A 21,124-nucleotide genomic window follows, 5' to 3' on the forward strand; every position below is an offset into this window, starting at 1 on the left:
AATATGATGAGAAGACGACTATCGTTTGTTGAATAATAATGTTGTTATATCCCTTTTCTGCAAAAATAACTTTTTTTGTGCATTTTATTTATGTTTCATCTGCTGCTGTTGCTGCTTTTCGTTTGCTGCCTTTCTTTGTCTGTGTGTAAGGGTATTGCAAAGTTAGTAAACAATATTTATTTACAAAGAAATGCAAAATATGGCAAAATTTTTGTGTGAAACGGATATAGATGGAACGAAATTTCCTTTTTTCCATGGAAAAAATGTAAAATAAGTAGTCTTATGATGAAGTGGATTAGTAACTTGAGAAAAGATGATCAAGAGTAATGACAAAAATTTACTTGATAAGTGTTCAAGAAGCTCTTGAGCTTTTAAAAAATTGCTTGTTAGCGACGATAATTACTTTTTGAGATTTTCAAGAGCTATAACTTGAATGAAATTCGATTTTCTGATTCTTCGATGTACAAAAATTGATCGAAATTCGCTTTTTTGATCGAAATTTACTTGACAGAGCCCTTAGTTCACATACTTTTACTTAATTCAAAATCTTAAAAGGAGATAATTCATAGAAAACATCGCTTTCTTCAAAAATACTTCGTTTCAGTTCTCTTTTAAAAATATCCAAAGAGCCAATGTTGAATTCGTTGAATTCCTTGAACCAAAAGTCGATTTCTAAAAGCGCCATTTATCGCAAATCCCCTTCTCAAAAGTTCAATTTTTTAAAATGCACTTTAAAAGTTCATCCATTCTCATAAAATGTTCTTCCTCTCCTCATTTTCACACCCAATTCTGCCCTAAAAACTCGAACCTACAAAAAAAACGAAAATAAAGTTACAAAATTGTAAATAATAAAAGTAAAAACCTACCATAAAATACCTTAAACGAGAGGAAAAGAAACGTATGTCGAATTAAACTCACACGACACAAAAAAAGGGAATAAAAATAAAAGACTTCAAGTCTTACTTTAGTAAGTAACAAAAGAGTCTGAAATAAAATTGCACAAAGGATAAGTAATGTTCTCTTACCTTTTATATTAAAATAAATATAAACGAAAAAGTTGCTCTTCTTCCTGTTTTTTTTTGTATCGTTCGTTCATTCGTTCGGGCACGAATAGATCGAAGTACACGAAAATCTATGGGAAACAAAAAAAAGGTAAATTTTACCTCAACTACCATAAATTCTTATCATTTCACGATTATGTGTTTAGACAACCGCTTGTAACGCAAGAGATGTTACGGAAGGCGAACAATTTCGATAAATGTGTCATTGTTTGTTGCGGTAAATATTTGCATACATATGTGGGATTCCATATCACAAACTCTCCCACATTTTTATGTAATTTAGATGTTTTTCGATAATTTTCATCAAATTAACCAATTAATGGTTAATTTGTATTTTTTTTTTTTAATTTTTCCATCTTAAAATAAAAATTTTTAAATTAATTAATAATTTAAATTAATTAATTAATTAAAAAATTATTAATTTTTAAATTAATTAAAATTAATCATTTAAATTAATTATTTTTTTTAAATTTTGGATTTTTTTTCTTCTAAAAATATAAAATTTTTATAATTTTTTCTACTAAAAAAATTTTCTTAATTATTTTTAAAATTTTTAAATTTTTCTACTAAAATTTTTCTGTAATTTACTTACCTTGACTTTTTTAATTTTTTCAATATTTTTCTAAAATGCATGAAAATTTTTTTAAGCCTTTTATAGATCCAGATTTGCACTTCTCCCAAAGCATCGACGTCTATTGAAGAGGAAAAAATAACTTTTTAACACATTATTGTTACAATTTCAAACAAACAACAAACTTACCAACTTCTCTTGATTCGATTTTTTTTTCTATTACATTGCTTCCGTTGTTCCATCAGTGTATTGCATTAAATTGATAGCACATTTATTCAATTGAAAAGCTCGTATTGTTCGTCTAAGTAGTCAAAAAAAGTGTCTTGCATCGTTCCTTGTTCCATGGATAAAGGAAGAAATTCTTCTCCGTCTTTTGTTTTGTGCTGTAACATAAAACACAAGGAAAAATCAAGTGAGAATAGAAATCTATTGACAACTTTTTTTTTGTTTCATTTCAGTTATTTTCTTGTTTCACATCTGAAGAACACACACACAGAAAAAATGGAATGAAGGAAAATATTGAACGCTTGGGAATTCCATGCCGAGAGAGAGATGGAGAGAGAAACGAAAGAAAGGATAGAAAAGTTTATCTATGAGCAATTTTCAGGTAGTTATACAATAATCAGTTTGGTTTCACTCCTTTTCTTCTTTGCCGAACATGTTTTTGTGTTGTGTTGTGTGATTGTGCGGTAAGGAAGGTGATGGTCACTTGACAAACAATGAAGTTTTTGGGGCGCATCCGGGGAAAAAAAGTTTGTTTTGGAAGAAAACCAAAATTCCTAACACCAAACTATTTTTAACCTTTTTTTAATTTATTTATCAAACTCTCCTTTTTTCTTTAGCTTGGAGATGTCTTATTTTCAGTTCTGACAAAACGAACGAAAAAAACGAAAATCATCAAGAAACAATTCCAAAAAAGAGAATTTATGAACCCGAGAAAGACGAGAGACAAACAACAAACTTTGTAAAATATCCAATCAATGAAAATTAAGGGTCATTTATTTGCTTTTTTGTCGGAAATGGCGAAGATCCTTGGCCTTTGCAAATAAATGTCGAATTTATTAGAACAGAAAGGTCGAGATTAGGTGTTATTGCCGGCAACGTCATTAAAGGACATTGTATCGGGCGAAACAAAAAAAGAGACGAGACGAGAGGAAGTGTTGCGACATTGTATTCGATGTTCAAGTAAGTGTTCAAATTTGTTTATATTACTTTTTACATTACCCCCTTTTATTGATTGTTGAATAATTTATGTAGGGATCTACTCACACAAGGGGAAAGTTGCGGAGCAGAGGAAATTGATTGTTTTTAAAATATAGGAGGAATTTGGAGATGCCTGGTTGTTTGTTTGCGGCAGGGATAATAAAGACATGAATAATTTATGGAAATCGATTAGGGAAAAAGGTGTCGGTAGTGATTTGACTGCAATTTGGGAACATCCGGAAAATGTTTGGAGCGAACAAATTGATATTTGACACCCAAAATTATGAGCTTTGAAAGAAATTCTTTTTCTTGCTGATCAAAGAGACTTGGCTAACAAAAGGCTCTTATTTCCATAAAATCTCCTTTTTGAGGATCAAGTCGAGAATATCATTGATGATTCCAAACCCAATTACAGGTTTGAATTCGTGTACGTTTCTTTTTGGCAGCTATTTGAAAGTCCTCGCCCATCTCCCATTGTGCCAAATTAAATTATTTTTTTTTTTTAAATTTAAACTTAAATTTTTTTTTTTTTTAAAAAAATTTTTTTTTTTTTTCATTTTTTTAATTTTTTTTAAATTTTTTTAATTTTTTTTTTAATTTTTACTAATTTTCATAACACACAAGAAAAAATTACAAAAAAATTCAAAAAATTTTTTTACGTAATTTTTAAATTTATCTACATTTTTTTCGACTCATTTGAATTTCAAATTTTTTTCTTTGAATTATTTACTTTACGGTAATTTAGGATCTTCTTAACTTCTAAAATGAATTTATTAAATAATTGATGGTCAATTAAAATGAAAGGAAATATAAGCTTTTCAATATTTTACATATTTGAATCAATTTTGTCCCTTATTGAGAATTATTATTAAATATTATTCTCAGAATCTTATTTTACTGAAATTGTATTTTAGATTCAATTTGCTGTTAATTTATTTTACATACCTGATAAATTCCATTGAAATTTGTAAAGCAAACCATTTATGTTTGAATTTCATCTGTTCTCGGTAAATTGTCTACCTAAACTGAACACTTTCCGTTATTATTATTATTTCCATTATTTTAACACACGCGTTTTAGATGAAACTTCCTCGTAGATTTTAAAAGTCATGCAATCATGGAATTACACATGTTCTCATAATAATGTCCTCATCGTTGGCTACACACAATTACAGCTTCCGCATATGCATCTTTTCGCCATTTATTTTAATATAACTTTTTTTTTCTGCAGTAAACAAAATTCCTTTAACATTAATCATTTTTGCACGATGTCTGTTCCATTTTTTTTCTTCCTCTATTTTCTTTCGTTCTCGTTTTCGAGCTTTTATTATGCTTGTTCTATTTGTTTTAAAGGCACACAAATTTCTAACCTCTGTGAAACAAAAAAAAAACTGAATGAACTTGCACTTTTGCTTGTCTAGATTTTATGTAAATTTGTGAAGTGGTTGCATAAAGGCAGAGAATAACATAAATTCAGCAGTAAAAAAAGTTAGGGTGCATCAATTTCAACTTTTTGACACATATCCAAACGTGCGAACTCGTTATTCCTGTCTACTGAAGTGCATTACGGTATCATGTGTGAACTCATAGTCGCTTATTCAAATGTCAAATGCAGTCAAGATTTCCATAATAATAACAATAATAACGATGTTCGCTGTTCTCTCGTTCGTCCTTGCTGCTCTTCGTCGGGAAATTCATATCTGAAAACAAAAAAAAAAATGTGAAAATAGGTAGCAGCAGCCACAATTGTACATTAAAGAAATAAAGTAATCTGGTTGCCGCCGACGCCGCCGCTTGAGTATGTGTTTGAACATGACGTGTTAAATCGTGAATATTTTACACACTTCTTAACAACAATTGAAATTTAACACCATCTCACACAAACACACGAGTAAGTTACTGATGATGATATGGGAACGAAATACGCGAGAAATTTGTTTTTGTTTTCACTTTACCAACCCGCACGACACGACCTGGAAAGAAAAAAAAAGAAAAATGAATCAAAAGTATGTCGTACAAATGAATTTTTCGACTAAAAGTGTGATTGTTCTTTGTGCGGTGAACGGAACATTTAACGCCTACCTCTGTAACGATCCCTTGCCACAAAAGAAAATTGTGAAGTAAAGGCATCCAATTTATTTTCATTTCGCCAAAACAACAACGTGATAAGACGTTTTGCGCGTTTTGCCGATACACGTGTGTGTGCCTCTTTTTAAAGTTCAACAAAGAGTCAATTAGTGACAACATGACAGATGTGATTCATCGACGCACGCTTGCACCTGTGACCTGAGAAATAAATGAAAAAGTGATCAAATTAATTGATAAATAATAATATTAAATGAGGAAATCGATAGAGCAAGAAAAAAAATATTGAGAAAATTAATTGAGAAAAATCTGTCAACGTTTAGCAGAGGAAATTTGTATATCAAGGCAGAAATGAAAAGGAAATCTCGGGTGATAGACGAGATTATAATATTTTATTTTTTTCCGTTTTTGAAGATGGAATTAACGGATGATGGTCGTTTTGTGACAAATTTACCTAAATTCGAAGATAAAAAAAAAATCTTAAGAACTTAAAAAATAAAAAAAAAATTATTTTAAAATTTTAATCAAAATATTTTTTTTAAATTTAAAAAAAATAATTTTAAAATTAGTTTTTTATTTAAATTTAATTTTTTTTTCTAAATTCTTAAATTTGCTTTTTCTCGAAAAAAAAATTTTTTTCCCAAAAAAACAAAAAAGAAAATTTTTACGAAAATTAGTTAAAGAAAAATTTTACGAAGTTTTTTTAAAAATTTTTTCTAAAGTTAAAATTTATCAAACAAAAAAAATTATTTTTACTAAAAAAATTTCAAAAAAAAATTTTGTAATTAACTTTCTCTTTGCCTTAAAAAAAATTAAAATTTTTAATTTTTTTAAATTTTAAAATTTTATTTTTTTATTTTAAAAAAAAAAAAATTTATTTTTAAAATAAAATTTTCAAAATTTCATCAATATTTTCTTTTTGTATTTTATTTTATTTTTGATAAACATTTTTTTATATAGGTATATATTTTTGAAATCAAAATTTTCAAAAAAAAAAAACTTTCGATAAAATTTTCGATAAATTTTTAAAAATTATTTTAAAAAATTTTTTTTATTTCGTTTTTTTGATAAAAAAAATTTATATGTTTTCAAAATCAAAATTTTTAAAAATTAAAAAAAAAATTTTTGAAAAAATAAAACTCTATAAAAAAATCGTTAAAAATTTTTGATACTTACATGCTAAAAAAATAATTTTTTTCTTACCAATTTTTCTGTCGCAATTCAAATATTTTCTCACAACGCAGCAACAAACAATTAATTTAATCCATTTTATTTATCTGTAACTGTCTTCAACAGACGCCAACGCTCTTGAATCTCCTTTCCTTTCCTCAGGTACGTGATACGAGAAAAAAAAACAGCAAAAAAAACCTGTCACGATATAAAATAAAATAGAAAATTAATTATAACTTCAGAAAATGATAATGTCAAACAGTAGGTAAAAAAAAAGCTTTTGTTATAATTACGTTTTATAGTTTTTTTTCTCTCATTTTTTTTTCACACAGATTTGAATTAAAATTGATGACGACAAAAAAAATCACGAAACGGAAGGCTTAAAATCGTCCTCTTTGTGTTCAGCTGCAATTAAATTCACATTAATCAAATTTTAAATGTATATCATGACACACATAATAATAAATTCAACAGCACATTTGTTGACATGCATGTCACTCAGAATTCTCGGAATTCACGGAAGACGTCTCGTAACGGATTTTGCATTACATTGTCAACTTTTCGAAGAAAATTTCAAGTAATCACGAAGTAATTGTATTAAAATAACGTTTTTTTTAATTAACAAACCATTACGATCACTATTAAAATTAACGACTTCTTGAAAGAAGCTTGTAACTTTTCTCGAAACGAATAGAAAAATCATAATAATTAAAATTTTAACTGAAAATCACGTAGAAAATGTCTTAATTTCAGATTTTTTTTTCCTTTTTTTCTTCTTCGTCATCATTATTACATCTCTTACTTCTTCAGTTTTCCATTGTAATTGTATCTTGAGAACACATTTTTTCATGTTTTTCAGAAAAAAAAAGTTTTCGCACCCCTCATCGTCTTCATCATGCAAATTTTTTTCTTTTTTTTTTGTCGTTAAGGTTCGTTAGTGTTCTGACTTACAAATTTACAGAAAAATCACACAAAAAAAAGTTAATGAAAATTTGCCGTATTAATTTTTTATGTCGTGAACTCTCTTCGTCGACTTTCACTCTGGGTATGGAACTGTTGAATGTATCATTCTTTCATTAATTGTTGACGCCACTTATTCCATCATCATTTCGGAGAAAAGTCGTAAAATGGGGAAAAAGTTGTTTCGGCATGACGAAATTAATGTTGAGGCAGTTGATGGTAACGACAATTCAATTATATTTATCTGAAGGAGTTGGAAAGAGACGAAGTAGAAGAAAAGCAATAATAATTCGTAAAAGATGGAGAACAATTAAAATTAACAGCATATCAGATTTTTTCAATGGACTTTTTTTATGAATTTATGGATATCACTAATTTTTATGATGTCTCAATTATCTTCGGTAAGTACTCTCTTTTGTATCGTCTGAAACTCATAAAGGTCAAAACTTACCATGAAACTCCTCAAATGCGTCAGCAAAGCTCCTTTGATCCTCTTATCGCGCTCCTTGTCACGCAAAACTACTCGGGTGAAACCTTTGAATAAATTTAAAATTTTACCGCCTTGTTTCGATATACGTAAGAAACTCCGTGTAATGAGTTAATTCTTGTTTGCGCCTGATATTATAAATGAGGAGTACAAAATTGTGAAATGAGGAGTACAAAAATGTGAAATTTGTGCATTTTAATGGAAAAAGTCTCCAGATGATGAGGAGTATGAAATAGAAGAAACTTTTTCCACAAAAATGCGCAAATTTCACAATTTTATACTCCTCAATTCACATTTTCGTACTCCTTATTACCCTAACAACTATACGGAGCGTTCATTATAGAGCATCGACATTATACGGAGTTTCTTACGTATTGCATCGCATCATCATCAACAACAAGGATCGAAACATGGAAACGCGAAACAAAAAGGGAAGAATTAAGAATTTTCATAATTAATTTAATTTTTCGTAGCATACCTTGAATCCTTTCGCAAAACATCGTACGCACGAAGAAAATCGCAGAATTTAAATATTTAATTGAATTTAATTGAAGGTAATTGAAGAACGAACCCGTTTTCTTCCCTCGTCTGTGATGATGATGATGATGAGCGTTATGATGACGAACGAATGTCTTTTGTTATAAACTTTTTTCCTCCTTTTTTTCCTTAGAATTGAAATGAGGAAAAATAATGAAACGCGGTCTTGCATGAAGTTCATTCCAGCTCAGCAGATCCATTCCACGTAGTTCGCTGAAAGAAAAAATGTAAATTTTTTTTATGGGTTTCCGTTACAAAATTAGTATGCAAGGAACATCAAATACATGGAATTCCTTTTTTTGACCTAATTATTTAGCTGATTATGTCATCAAGTTTGTTGTTTAAAGAAAACGCTCAAGTTGAGTTCATACAAAAAAAAAATGAAAAAAAAAAGTTTCCAAGTAATAATTTAATTTCAACAACATTATCTTCCGTTGTTCGAAAAAAGTTCACGTGAAAGATGTGATCCAAGTTCAAACTAAATGTAATTCATTTTATCCATTTCAGCAGCAGTAATGTAATTACTTACCATCGTCATTCGTATGTGTGTCAGCAGAAATTTCTCTTCTTCGTAATTTTTTTCTCTTGGCACACGATTTTCATTCTGGACCATTTTTCAACACTTTCGAGTCAAAGAACTTTATCCTTGACACGAGAAAACGTGGCGAAGAGTCCTTAATGAATGTTCCCCTTTTTCTCGACAAACACTTCTCAAGTAACGAGCAAACGTATGACTTTGCTAACTTTTTAATGGGACTTTTTGATGTGTGAATGAAAAGTTAAGCACTTTCTTTTGTTATTACAGCTTTCTACATCACTGCAGATGAAATGCTACTTTTCGACCTTCTCTCGTTCGCAACAAGGCAAGGTAAGATGATTGCAAAAAAAAAAGAAAAACATTGACCATTCCCTCCAGCTAACAGTGTTAAGTAAGAATACAAAAAAACTACTGTGATGATGATAAGATCTCTCGTCTGTCTGCAGAAAAAAAAAGTTACATTCATATTTTATAACGTTTATGAGAATAACCAAGCAACCAGACAGAACTTTTAGCGAGGAGCAAACGAAGGGTAAATAACGGTGCATCAAGATCTCGAATAACCCTAAAGTCTTTTTATGAGACGTGCTTGCTGCAATTGTACAACCGTTCATATCATTTTATTATATTACCTATATTACTTTCTATTACCATAGAAGAACATAAGAGAGCAAAAAGCCTTCTATGGAATGAAATCAGGTAAGTGTATTTTATATTAAATTTGAAAAAAAAAAAATTTAACAATTTTTGAGAGTATCTCAATATTTTTGGTTTTTTTTTTCAATTATTTTTCTTTGAAATTCACAAATTTATAATTGATTTCAAAAAAATTTAAAGATTCTATAAAAAATTTTTTTGTTTATAAATTCGAAAGATAACTTCAGTAAATTTATGAAAATTATTTTTAAAGAAGAAAATTCATTAAAATGATTTTTATAAAAAATTATAAAAATGAAAATAGAATTTTTTTTAAAATTTCTTAAAATAATTTTGTATTTAAATATAAAAATTAAAAACATTTTAATTTAAAAAAAAATTGAAAAATTAAAAATTTTCTGAATTTTTTAGAAAATAGAATTTTTTTAGAAAATATCAAATTTTTAAGAAAATTTAAAATCATAAAAAAAAAATAAATTTATAAAAAATTACTTTTTTTTAAAAAATATTAAAAAATTATTTTTTTTTAAATAAAATTTTAATTTATAAAAAAATATTTATTTATTTTATTTCAGGTTAAACGATACGTTCTCGTTCAAACGGACAAAAATAATTCCACGCCTGTTCATGCTTTAAATATTTCAAAGAAATGTCTCAAAAGTTCGCTACAAGAGAATTGAGATAAAAATTAGATTAAGAAGTTTCTACAATTATTTCGTACATCTCTCACTCTTTCGTCTTTTCTTTCATATCCCCTCGTTTGCGTATTCTATGCAGTCTTGTACCTTTCTAACAAACTCTTACTTATGCGATGCGGTGTTACTTTTCTTTTGTACTTCTTCTTTTTTTGCCATCTGCAATACAGATTAAGTGTGTAATCCTTTAATATTACTTATGGAATGAAAAAAAAACGAAGAGCATAGAGATGAAAAGAAACTTTTCTTCTTCTTCTGATAAATTAAAAATTTTGTTGTGTTTATGAAAATTGCATTATGAAGCACTTTTTTTATTATTATTTCCATTCTGTTTGCTTTTTGTGCAACAAGAAGATTATAGATTGCGAGAGTCCAATTAAAAGTAAAGCAAAGTAAATTGTTTGTTTTATGATTTTCTGACGAAACTCGAGTTACTTACTTATTTAACATGCAGTCACTTATGGCAGAACATTTACCGAAAACATCGTTCAGCCAAAATTGTGGTTTCGTTACGAGCCATAAATATTTCGAAGTCAACGTATGATGACAATTATTTCACTTGTCTTCCTCTTTCGCTGCATTTTCGGTGTAAAATTTTCTGTGCGAAATCCATGGCGATGGAGGAGACGCCGTGTTCATTGTAGCGAAAAGACAAAATAATTTACTTGATTTTTGTTTGTCTGTCTGCAAAATTTTCACTATGACAACATAATTTTGCTTTGAATTTCGCAATTCTTCGTAAATTGTTCATTTCTGAAATAAGCTTATTTTGACACGCACTTCTATGGCTCGTCGGGATTATGATAGTTGGGGATGATGTAAATATAAATCTCGTCGTTTTAGAGCGAAAAGCGGAGGAAATGAACGAAATGCCACAGTGTAGAAATGGAAATTTTTTGAAGTCATCCAAGTGAAAATTTTATCTTTCTCCATTGCTGAGATCAGTTTTCGTTACACAATGATGGCATTTCATCACATATATCAGTTTTATGTCCGTTTAAATAAGAGGAAAAAGATGAATGACGGACAATTAATCAAAATAACGTTCGTTCAGCGAGTAGTTGGGCAGTGTTGATGGTCTTTCGAGCGAGATTTAAACTGAAGTTTACGACTTTTTGTTGAAAATTTATGTTTCGCAGGATTTTTTGACTTGCTTTTAATGCAAATTTATTTTAAAAGTTTTAAAAATCAAAAAATTTAATTTCAAGAAATAAAAAGGTTAATTTTTAGAGTAGAAAAGCTCTTTTAAAAATTTAATTTTTGTTCAAAAGCTAAAAATTTCAACAGTTTAAAAAAATATATTTAAAAAATTTTAAAAAATATTTAAAAAATTAAAATTTAAAAAAATTTAAAAAAAATAAAAAAAAAATAAAAAAAATTTTAAAAATATTTAAAAAAGTATTAAAAAAAATTTAAATAAATATTTAAAAAATTTAAAAAAAATATTAAAAAATTTTTTTTAAATTTTAAAAATAATTTTAAAAAATTAAAAAAAAATTAAAAAATATTTTAAAAATTTTTAAAAATTTAAAAAATATATTTAAAAATTTTAAAAAAATATTTTAAAAATTAAAAAAAAAAAATATGCTCTTAAATAAAAATTCGCATAAAATCTTCAATTTACGAAACATAAAGTTCATACAAAAGGTTTTCCGTTTTTGATTACACAATTTTAAGAGATTTACGGGTTTTAAGTTGCAAAATAATTGGCGTTGATGACTATTCTCACTCTCCTACGTGCAATTTAAAATAAAAAAAATCAGTTTTAAATGCTTCACAATGATTTTTTGTTAATAATTTGGCTACATTCTACTCAACAATTGAGACAATCTTTGTTCCTTATTCGATAAACACAATTAAATTGATATAATTTTTTGGATTTTAACGACAAACTAATTAAAATGTGTCGGGAATGTGATTCTTACGTACTAAAAAGCGAAAAAAATGTACATTAAAGCTTAAAAATATCGATTCAAAATCAATTTTTTGACATCTTAAGGCAAACTATGCAAATCGTGCACTGTATAAAGTTCATGAACGCGATCGTACACTTGATCCGTGACTTGTAACATGTCAGGAAGAATCAAAACTGCCTTTTCGGGATCCGCACAAACTTTGTTGAGCAAATTGTTTTTCGTGGGCATTGCGTACATCGCCATCACAGCTCCCTTTTGGATCAACCATGGATGAAAATGGGCCAAAGTCTCGTTGTATGCCGTTCTACAGGCTGCACATGTATTTTCTTCGCCATCGAGTTCGGAGAGTCTTCGAAGGAAATCTCGCAAGAAATCTAATCCGCGATGTAGACGCAAGAGCGTTCGACTTCCGGAGACGAAATTTTTCTTTTCAAGCAAATCCGAGTCTCGTTCATGCATCATCATCGTCTTAACGGAGAAATATTTCTCCATTTCCATTTTCCGTAACTCCTCGAGGATGTCAATTTTTGACTTTATGTCGCTCGAAACGAATCCGAAAACTGTTCCCATGGCAGTGAAAAATCTAAAAATAAAGGGAAATTTTTTTTGGGATGAGTCATGATGATGTCATTTGAAAAAAAATTAATTCTTACTTGTATAATTCGAGATATCCTTTGATGTAAGCTTCAATTTGAACGTCTTCCTCTTCGTGCAAACACTCTTCGAAGCATTGTTGAACTCGGGCAAGATCAAATTTCTCACAAGACATTTTCGTTCCGTATGGCAATCGGTAATTATTTGATAAGCGAACACTTGAGCAAGTTGATATTGAGACAAGTTGATTGATTCTAAGGCTACGAAGTGCAAATAGCTACTTTTAACTATTTAAAAGCTCTCGAACTTTGAGATCTGTGTGAGATTTCTGATATAAAAGTCTAATGTCTACTGAAGAAAACAAAGAGCTAAAAGTCATCAAATGAAATTTTTCGAATAATGTGAGCGCATTTCATTATATCAAATACAAAAAATTAAAACTTATGGAAATTTTAAATATTTTCTCCAAAAAAAAAAAATTTTAATTTTCTCTAAAAAAAAATTTTTTAAATAATTTTTCTAAAAAAAATTTTTTTTTTTGAAATTTTCTCTAAAAATTTTTTTTTAAAAGTTTTCTCTAAAAAAATTTTTTCTTTTCTTTTGAGGACAAATTGAAATTTATGAAAATTTAAAAAAAAAATCCTCTAAAAAAATTTTTTTCTTTTTTTTGAAGACAGATTGAAATTTATGAAAATTTAAAAAAAAATCCTCTAAAAAAATTTTTTTCTTTTTTTTTGAAGACAAATTGAAATTTATGAAAATTTTAAAATTTCATTCTCTAAAAAAATTTTTTTTCGTTTCCTTTGAAGACAAATTGAACATTAAGGAGCAAATTTTCTAAAGTAATGCTTTTGTTTGAACAGCTGATGTTACCGGAAATGAGATTTTGTTATCAATTTCATTCGTCTCAAATAGTTTTGACTAAAATTTTATTGATTTTTTGGAGATTTTTCTCGAAATTTGACGAAAAATCACAAAAATTCTTTGCAATAATCTTTAAAACTAGAATTTTTATTAAATCTCGAATGAATTACAACATGTCCTGCGCTTAAAATCCCTCATCTGCGTACCTTTCGAATATCAATTGGAGAAAAAAAAAATGCAATTGGTACTTTTTTGCTACGTTGATTCAATTTTTCTACAGGATTCTGCATGCTTCACGAATTGTACTTCCTTCATCTCTCATTTTTTGTCTACATTTTAAGTTAGTAATTAGCTGTTTTGTGTTTAAATTGGCGGCATTCCGGGCGTAAGTCCTGTGCCTGCAGCTCCGGGCCCAAGCAAGAGTTGTTTCTGTTCTGACTTTTGCATCTCCTCCATATTGGCGCGTTCCGTCTCGAAAATGACGGGAGCGAACAAAATCATCGAACTCGTAAAGAAGATCCAGGACGCGTTGCAGGTGAATTTGTACAAGCCTTTGATACTGCTAACCGTGAAATTGTTGACACTCGATGTCGCGTTTCGCACTGTTTCGGGAAACATTTCTGTTAAACCCCACAAACGTTCGCCCAAGGTTTCGTCGGGTTCCTGAAAAAAATAAAATTTTTTGTGAGAAAAAGGAACAAGGACACTTGTGTAGCGCGTATTATTACATCATCGTAGTTTTCGGCTTCTTTAACCTCTTCCTTTGGCGATGACAAGTCCTGTAAATTAAATTTGAATTAAAAAATTGACGAATTTTCATCCAAAATCCTTGAATAACTCACACTTTTTCTTTCAGGAGTCTCATCCTTGGATGCCTGCAATGCGAGAAATCGTGAAGAAACATTTTTTTAGCACATGCTGTTTATTGATCAACGCAGAGAGAGAAATTCTTACCATTCCGCTATCTTTATCGATTTTGTCGACAATCTCGATATCAGGATCAGAATCCATTAAATCACTCCAACTTGACACGTCCAACTTGCGGGAAATCCTTGAAAAATAGTCTCAAAATCACAACACGGAAAATTCACTGCGGAAAAACGACCCACGTTTCAATCACGAAGAAGCTTTCGGAAATTTTTGAAATGCGAATTGGGGGATTTATCATTTTCATTCGTCTCATGGGTTTTGACAGTTGTAATGTTTTCTCTCGTACAAAAATTAACAGAAGTTTATTTTCAGAGAAAAACATTACTTAAACGTCGGTTGAAATTGTGAAAAATTCATGTTTCGCAAGTTGAAATATTTTTTTTTTCAGTTTCAATATTTTGGCAGTTTTGGGTTGCAAAAAAAATTAAAAATGATAAATTAGAGCCCTTTGACAAATTTTTATCCATTTGGAGCAAGATTTGACAAAAATTGCTTTGACACAGTTTTTGACATAGTTTTTTTGCTCTTGATTTAGTTTTTAAAACAAAACTATGTCAAAGAAAAAATTTTTTTTCAGTTTCAATTTTTTGGCAGTTGTAAGTTACAAAATTATTAAAAATGATAAATTAGAGCCCTCTGACAAATTTTTATCCATTTGGAGCAAAATTTGACAAAAATTGCTTTGACACAGTTTTTGACACAGTTTTTTTGCTCTTGATTTAGTTTTTAAAACAAAACTATGTCAAAGGAAAAATTTTTTTTCAGTTTCAATTTTTTGGCAGTTTTGAGTTATAAAATGATTAAAAATGATAAATTAGAGCCCTCTGACAAGTTTTTATCCATTTGAAGCAAGATTTGACAAAAATTGCTTTGACACAGTTTTTGACACAGTTTTTTTGCTCTTGATTTAGTTTTTAAAACAAAACTATGTCAAAGAAAAAAATTTTTTTCAGTTTCAATTTTTTGGCAGTTTTGAGTTACAAAATGATTAAAAATGATAAATTAGAGCCCTCTGACAAATTTTTATCCATTTGGAGCAAAATTTGACAAAAATTGCTTTGACACAGTTTTTGACACAGTTTTTTTGCTCTTGATTTAGTTTTCAAAACAAAACTATGTCAAAGAAAAAAATTTTTTTCAGTTTCAATTTTTTGGCAGTTTTGAGTTATAAAATGATTAAAAATGATAAATTAGAGCCCTCTGACAAATTTTTATCCATTTGGAGCAAGATTTGACAAAAATAGCTTTGACATAGTTTTTGATTTAATTTTTCTCTTGATTCGGTTTTCAAATCAAAACTATGTCAAAGAAAACATTTTTTTTTAGTTACTATTTTTTGGCAGTTTTGAGTTGCAAAATGATTAAAAATGATAAAATAGAGCTTCTCGCAAGTGTCTCATTAACTTTTCAAACTGTGAAACATGAAATTTTCACGTTTCCATCAAAGTTTTTTTGTTCAAGTCTAAGTTTCTTGTACAATTTTAACTGTCAAAATGTGACGTTTGAAAAGTTGACAGCCGCCTTTTGAAATTGCCTACTTGTTAATTCGGGAATGCCATACAGTTGCCAACACCCAGAGACGCGACGATTACTTGCTAAAAAGAGAAAAACTCACAATCGTAGAAACAAAAAATTTTTTTAAAAAAATCGAAAATCACCAAAAGTCTACTCCATTTCGCAGTAAACACGCAAAAAGCTTACAGATCTAGATACAATGGCGGCTATCCGCAAGAAATTAGTAATTGTTGGTGACGGTGCTTGTGGTAAAACGTGTCTTTTAATCGTATTCAGTAAGGATCAGTTCCCTGAAGTTTATGTGCCGACAGTATTCGAAAACTATGTGGCGGACATCGAAGTAGACAATAAACAGGTAAATTGTGCTCGAAACACGCGAGAAACAAGTGAAAAGTGTCGTCTGTGTCGTCAGCTGTGCCTTTAAACACGCAAAAACGCATCCGAGGGACCTCTTATCCGGAAATTCTCGCCAAATATTTGTGCTGCTTCAAAAGTACGCCCTAAAGTCATCATTCTTCGCGTATGTCTGTATAAGTGTGTACGACACGTGCATGTATGTGTGTGTACTAATACACTCAAAACACACTCTATAATGGACGACGACGCATTTGGATTCGACAAAAATTCAGAATTTGATGAAATTCACGTAAAAAAAAGCCTGAAAGAATTTTCCGAATGAGATTTCCCCTCTTTGCAAGAAAAAAAATCGAAAATCCGAAAAAAAATGTGAATGAAAAATTGAAGAAAAAGAGACAATTCAATAAATTGGAATGCAGTTCGCGAAATAAAATAAAAAAAAATGAAATGAAAAAAAGACGAGAAAGAAAATTGTGTGTAAAAGACCGTGAATTTTTATTTTTTTATCTTCTTTCACATAACTACATTTATTTCTCTCGTCTTTGTAGTAAATAAATGAATTTACCCGACCAACCGTTTATTTATACACACAAGCCATGTAGAAAATTTACGTTAGTAGCGTTAGTGGCTTGAACAACAACAACAACAATGCAACGGCGCATCTGTAGATAGAAAAGTGACAATTTCGAGGGGTTAAACGGTTGTTTGGTTGCCAAAGAGGATATCTGCTGTACGAGACGAGAGAAAAACTTGACCTAAGATAACGGATGCAACAGGAAAAATTTATTAAAACTTGTTTTTTTCGCATGAAAATTCGATTTTGATAAGAATTTATACCCGTGATAAGGATTTAGAAGAGATTATTTTAACGAATATTACATCATTTTGCTTTACATCATTTCAAAAATTTAAAAATATTAAAAAAAATTTTATCAGCTGTGAAATTTTAATTTTTTACTAAATTTTAGCTGAAAAATATTTTTTTTTTATATTTTTTATCTTTAGAAGAGAAGAAAAATTATTTTTTTTTTTATTAAATTAATTTTTTTTAATTCTCAAAAATTGTAAAAATCGAATTTTCATGTTGAAACTCATTCAAAATATTTTCCTTTAAAGGCAGAAAAAATGAAAAGCTACATTTTATCGCCGCACTTCTAACCATCGCTCTCAAAAACTCTCGAAATTCCATTCCAACTGATAAACCTTGACTCACAAAAGTAAAGAAGACGAAAAAAAAACGCGACGACGACTATCTAATCCAAATCCACGTAACGTCGTGCACTTTTTCCTCGCTGTATGTTGTTGTTGTTGTTGTATATAAACATTAAAAGTATATTTATTGTACGAGTACGAAAAAAAAAACATTCAGAAACCCATACAGATACGCGAGCAAAGAAGAAGAAGGTTTCTGTGCTGTTCTGGTTTAGCTTGTCTTGTCGCGTGTACAAATAAAACGAATATAAAAAAAAATTCTGTTGAAAAAAAAAGTTTTTACGCCAGACGGATGTTTATTATGTAAAATTTTTATGATAGTGTTGCAGAAAAAAAAAATTCAAAAGGGTTGCCTACATGCGACATGTGAGGCTTTGATGTTGCGAGCATTGCGAAAAATTAGTGATAACGTGCGTTCATACGGGAAAAAGTAGAAAAAATGATTTTTTTTACACACAAACACACACAACTCGTTGTCTCTTTGATCAATTACGTCATTCATTCAAGTTAAAATAGAATTAGTAATGCTCTGAGACAAACTCACACACACACACGAAAGGCACTCGACGAATGTATGGGGTGATCAATGTTTTTGTTGGAAATTCTTTTAACACTTTTTTTTTCTTTTTCGCAGGTTGAACTCGCCTTGTGGGATACTGCAGGTCAGGAAGACTATGACAGACTTAGACCCTTAAGTTATCCAGACACGGATGTCATATTGATGTGCTTCTCCGTGGATTCGCCAGATTCGTTGGAAAATATCCCCGAGAAATGGACACCAGAAGTAAGTTTTTTTTTCATTTTTAGCCCAAAGTTCAAGTTTTTAATGAAAATTTTTTGTCTTTTAGGTCAAACATTTCTGTCCCAATGTTCCCATCATATTAGTTGGCAACAAAAAAGATCTTAGAAATGATCCACACACCATTAAGGTAAGAAATTTACATTCTTCAAAGGCGACGTCATGCAAGAAAAGTGGTTTAAAGACGTCGTTTTGTCTGTTTCATCAAAAAAAACGGAATGAGTCACACGAGCAAGATCATTTATTGCGACTTAATCGCATGTTAAATGACATTATCAGTTATTTCAGCCAATTGAACAACGATTTTAAATGAAACGACACATTTTTGTCTCTTTAAACCGAGATTTGTTCGAAAATTTTGACAAAATGTCATAATTTGACATTCATATTTACAAAATTTGTCGAAATTGGATAAATTTTTTCATCAAAAAGAAGAATTTTCTACAAATTTTGTCAAAAAAGCCTCAATTTATGAGAATTTTTTCTAAATTTTACGAAATGATCTAAATTTGTTCCATTTGATACTCGAAAAGTTATTTGATTTCTAATGTTGATTCAAAAAACGTCTTTATCTTTTATCATTATGGAATTCTTTGAAATCAAAACAAACATTTTTGCTAAAATTCGCGAAATTTTCTTATCAGAAATTACAATTCAGTTGAAATTTGTTCAAACAATGCCTTTTATATTCTAAAAACATCAAATTATCAAAGAAAAAATCTATTATTTTTTTTCGATTTTTCCATAAGAAAAAAATTTTTTGACAAAATTCTATAAAAAAAAATTATTCAATATTAATTTTCTTAAAAGTCATTAACTTTTTCGATGAATAATAATCGAACAATTCAAAATCTCTTCAATTCATAAGCTAAAAACCACTAAATAAATAATGTTGACTTGACACTTGTTGATGATTCATGCGAAATATGATCATATGATAAAAACTAAATTTTTTCCTTAAAAAATTATTCATTTCTAATATTTTTTCGAAATTTTCTCTCTTTTTACAGGAATTAGCCAAGATGAAACAGGAGCCAGTCAAGCCACAAGAAGGTCGTGCGATGGCAGAGAAAATTAACGCATTTGCCTATTTGGAGTGTTCAGCCAAGTCTAAGGAGGGTGTACGTGAAGTATTTGAAACTGCCACTCGGGCTGCATTACAAGTTAAGAAACGGGGAAAAAAGAAGTGCTGCTTGTTATAAAAAGTGTTTTTTTATATTTTATAAAAAAATATTTACAATTACTATATCATACATATATATTTTGTTCATTTCGGTGGTTTTTCTGCGGATTTTTCAACAACAACAACACACACACAAAACACTCAACCAACAGAAGAGAACAGAACTTTTTATTTAGAAAGAGAGAAAAATGCAAAATTTATTTTTCAACTTTTCATCAATATCAAAAAAAAAAATCACAAAAAAATTATAATAGTGAACATTATAAGAAAATGCTGCTGAAGCAAACTTTAAATGAGCGTGAGCAAAACAAAAAAAAAGTATTTAGAAAGAAAGAACGAATCATGTCTCGGTTTTCATTTTTATATATATTATATGAACTTTACACAACACACACGACAAGAAACAAAACATTCGACATCATCACTTACTTGCTGCTATTTTAACATAAAACAATTTTAACTTTAGAATAGTTTTAAACAAAAAGAAGATGCCTTTTACCCTTTTTCTCGCTACCAATCGTTGTGTTTACTGTTTTCCTCCCTTTCTTATTAAACAAAAAAAACATTAACTATAGAGAAAATAATATTTTTATTAATGTTAACATCATGTATTACAAGATCACTTGCTCTATTGATAAAATAATCAATAACGTTGTAGTAGATCATCAACAACATACACACAAAAATGCAAAAAATAATCCGAAAAAATCCCCTTCTATATGTTATCTTTCATCGAAAAATTATTATTATTATTATTATCAATGTTATATTATATTCAGATACCTTCAAGATTCTTTTTTATTAAAAAAAATATTTTTATCATCAAGATAATAATTACTTATTAAATATATACGCTTTAAATGTATTAAAAAATAACACAAACAGACAACACACATTTACACATACATATAAATTATTATGATTATTATTACATATTAAAAAAAAGCCTGCTTATCAGTTTAATAATATATAAAATAAATTTAATGCCGTCATATGATAAACAATGATTGATGATGATGATGATTTTAAAAAAAAAGAAAGATTTTTTGAGGAGAGTGAGTCATTTAAATTTTGCATAATAAAAGCGCAACAATTTGTACTGAGGGATTTTACTACTATTAAAAATATAATAATAATATTATAAAAGAAAAATAACTTTTTTTATTATTAAATTAATACTATTCATCATTATTATTGAAAAAAAAAATTAAAATTGGGAAAAACTGAATTTTTTATACAACAATAACTCATTCAAAAAAAACATAGAAACATATATAATAATAATAAAATAAAAAATGTATAACTTACTAAGCGAAGATAACATACAAGATAGACAAGATACACACACACAAATGTTTTTACAGTTCTCTACGGGATTTACAAGGATTATTTTAATGGTGAGTTTTACTTATTTTTAATTATTTTTTATTAAAATATTATATTAAATATATTATATTATATTATAATATATATAATAATAATATATGATTATATTATATATTAATATTTATTTTTTTTTTATTTTCAGAAATTTAATCGAAACTACCTAAAAAGAAACAACAAAATAAATAAATGTAAACTTTTCTTACTATTGCTACTTATGTGCGAACAATTAAATTGTTAAGAATAGATAACAAAGGGAAAAATAACAACACAGCCGTACAGTTACATGAAACATAAACTATACTAAAAAAAATATAAAATATAGGTGTAATATTAAAAATAATATTCTACTACACTGATTTCAGATAAATATAAAAAAAAATAAATAATATTTAATAATAATAAAA

The 21,124-nt window shown here is 28.5% G+C and overlaps 3 protein-coding genes across 3 annotated transcripts; 1 reads left to right on the plus strand and 2 right to left on the minus strand.

Moving 5' to 3' along the window:
- Positions 1–11,714: 11,714 nt before the first annotated feature.
- Positions 11,715–12,850, minus strand: LOC134830928 (ceramide-1-phosphate transfer protein). The gene is made up of 2 exons (XM_063844545.1): positions 12,534–12,850; positions 11,715–12,463 (listed from the first exon to the last, which is right to left on the minus strand). Exons 1-2 carry the CDS (start codon positions 12,647–12,649, stop codon positions 11,959–11,961), a joined length of 621 nt encoding a protein of 206 aa, XP_063700615.1. The 5' UTR covers positions 12,650–12,850; the 3' UTR covers positions 11,715–11,958.
- Positions 12,851–13,454: 604 nt separating this feature from the next.
- Positions 13,455–14,474, minus strand: LOC134829910 (mitochondrial import receptor subunit TOM22 homolog). The gene is made up of 4 exons (XM_063843204.1): positions 14,293–14,474; positions 14,181–14,213; positions 14,067–14,117; positions 13,455–14,001 (listed from the first exon to the last, which is right to left on the minus strand). The coding sequence occupies exons 1-4, from the start codon at positions 14,347–14,349 to the stop codon at positions 13,702–13,704; spliced, it is 441 nt and encodes a 146-aa protein (XP_063699274.1). The 5' UTR covers positions 14,350–14,474; the 3' UTR covers positions 13,455–13,701.
- A 1,374-nt stretch (positions 14,475–15,848) lies between these two features.
- Positions 15,849–19,421, plus strand: LOC134832789 (ras-like GTP-binding protein Rho1). The gene is made up of 4 exons (XM_063846948.1): positions 15,849–16,138; positions 17,987–18,136; positions 18,201–18,281; positions 19,162–19,421. The coding sequence occupies exons 1-4, from the start codon at positions 15,983–15,985 to the stop codon at positions 19,351–19,353; spliced, it is 579 nt and encodes a 192-aa protein (XP_063703018.1). The 5' UTR covers positions 15,849–15,982; the 3' UTR covers positions 19,354–19,421.
- The last annotated feature ends 1,703 nt before the right edge of the window (positions 19,422–21,124 follow it).

This window comes from Culicoides brevitarsis, chromosome 2 (assembly GCF_036172545.1).
Source record: "Culicoides brevitarsis isolate CSIRO-B50_1 chromosome 2, AGI_CSIRO_Cbre_v1, whole genome shotgun sequence".
Classification (NCBI taxonomy): domain Eukaryota; kingdom Metazoa; phylum Arthropoda; class Insecta; order Diptera; family Ceratopogonidae; genus Culicoides; species Culicoides brevitarsis.

Coding starts and splice junctions, on each gene's coding strand:
- LOC134830928 (XM_063844545.1), bottom strand. CDS start 12,649: ATGTCTTGTGAGAAATTTGATCTTGCCCGAGTTCAACAATGCTTCGAA. Junction 12,464..12,533: donor GGATATCTCGAATTATACAA/GTAAGAATTAAT, acceptor CTTTATTTTTAG/ATTTTTCACTGCCATGGGAA.
- LOC134829910 (XM_063843204.1), bottom strand. CDS start 14,349: ATGGATTCTGATCCTGATATCGAGATTGTCGACAAAATCGATAAAGAT. Junction 14,214..14,292: donor TCGATAAAGATAGCGGAATG/GTAAGAATTTCT, acceptor CTCGCATTGCAG/GCATCCAAGGATGAGACTCC. Junction 14,118..14,180: donor AGACTCCTGAAAGAAAAAGT/GTGAGTTATTCA, acceptor TTTAATTTACAG/GACTTGTCATCGCCAAAGGA.
- LOC134832789 (XM_063846948.1), top strand. CDS start 15,983: ATGGCGGCTATCCGCAAGAAATTAGTAATTGTTGGTGACGGTGCTTGT. Junction 18,137..18,200: donor CCGAGAAATGGACACCAGAA/GTAAGTTTTTTT, acceptor TTTGTCTTTTAG/GTCAAACATTTCTGTCCCAA. Junction 18,282..19,161: donor ATGATCCACACACCATTAAG/GTAAGAAATTTA, acceptor CTCTTTTTACAG/GAATTAGCCAAGATGAAACA.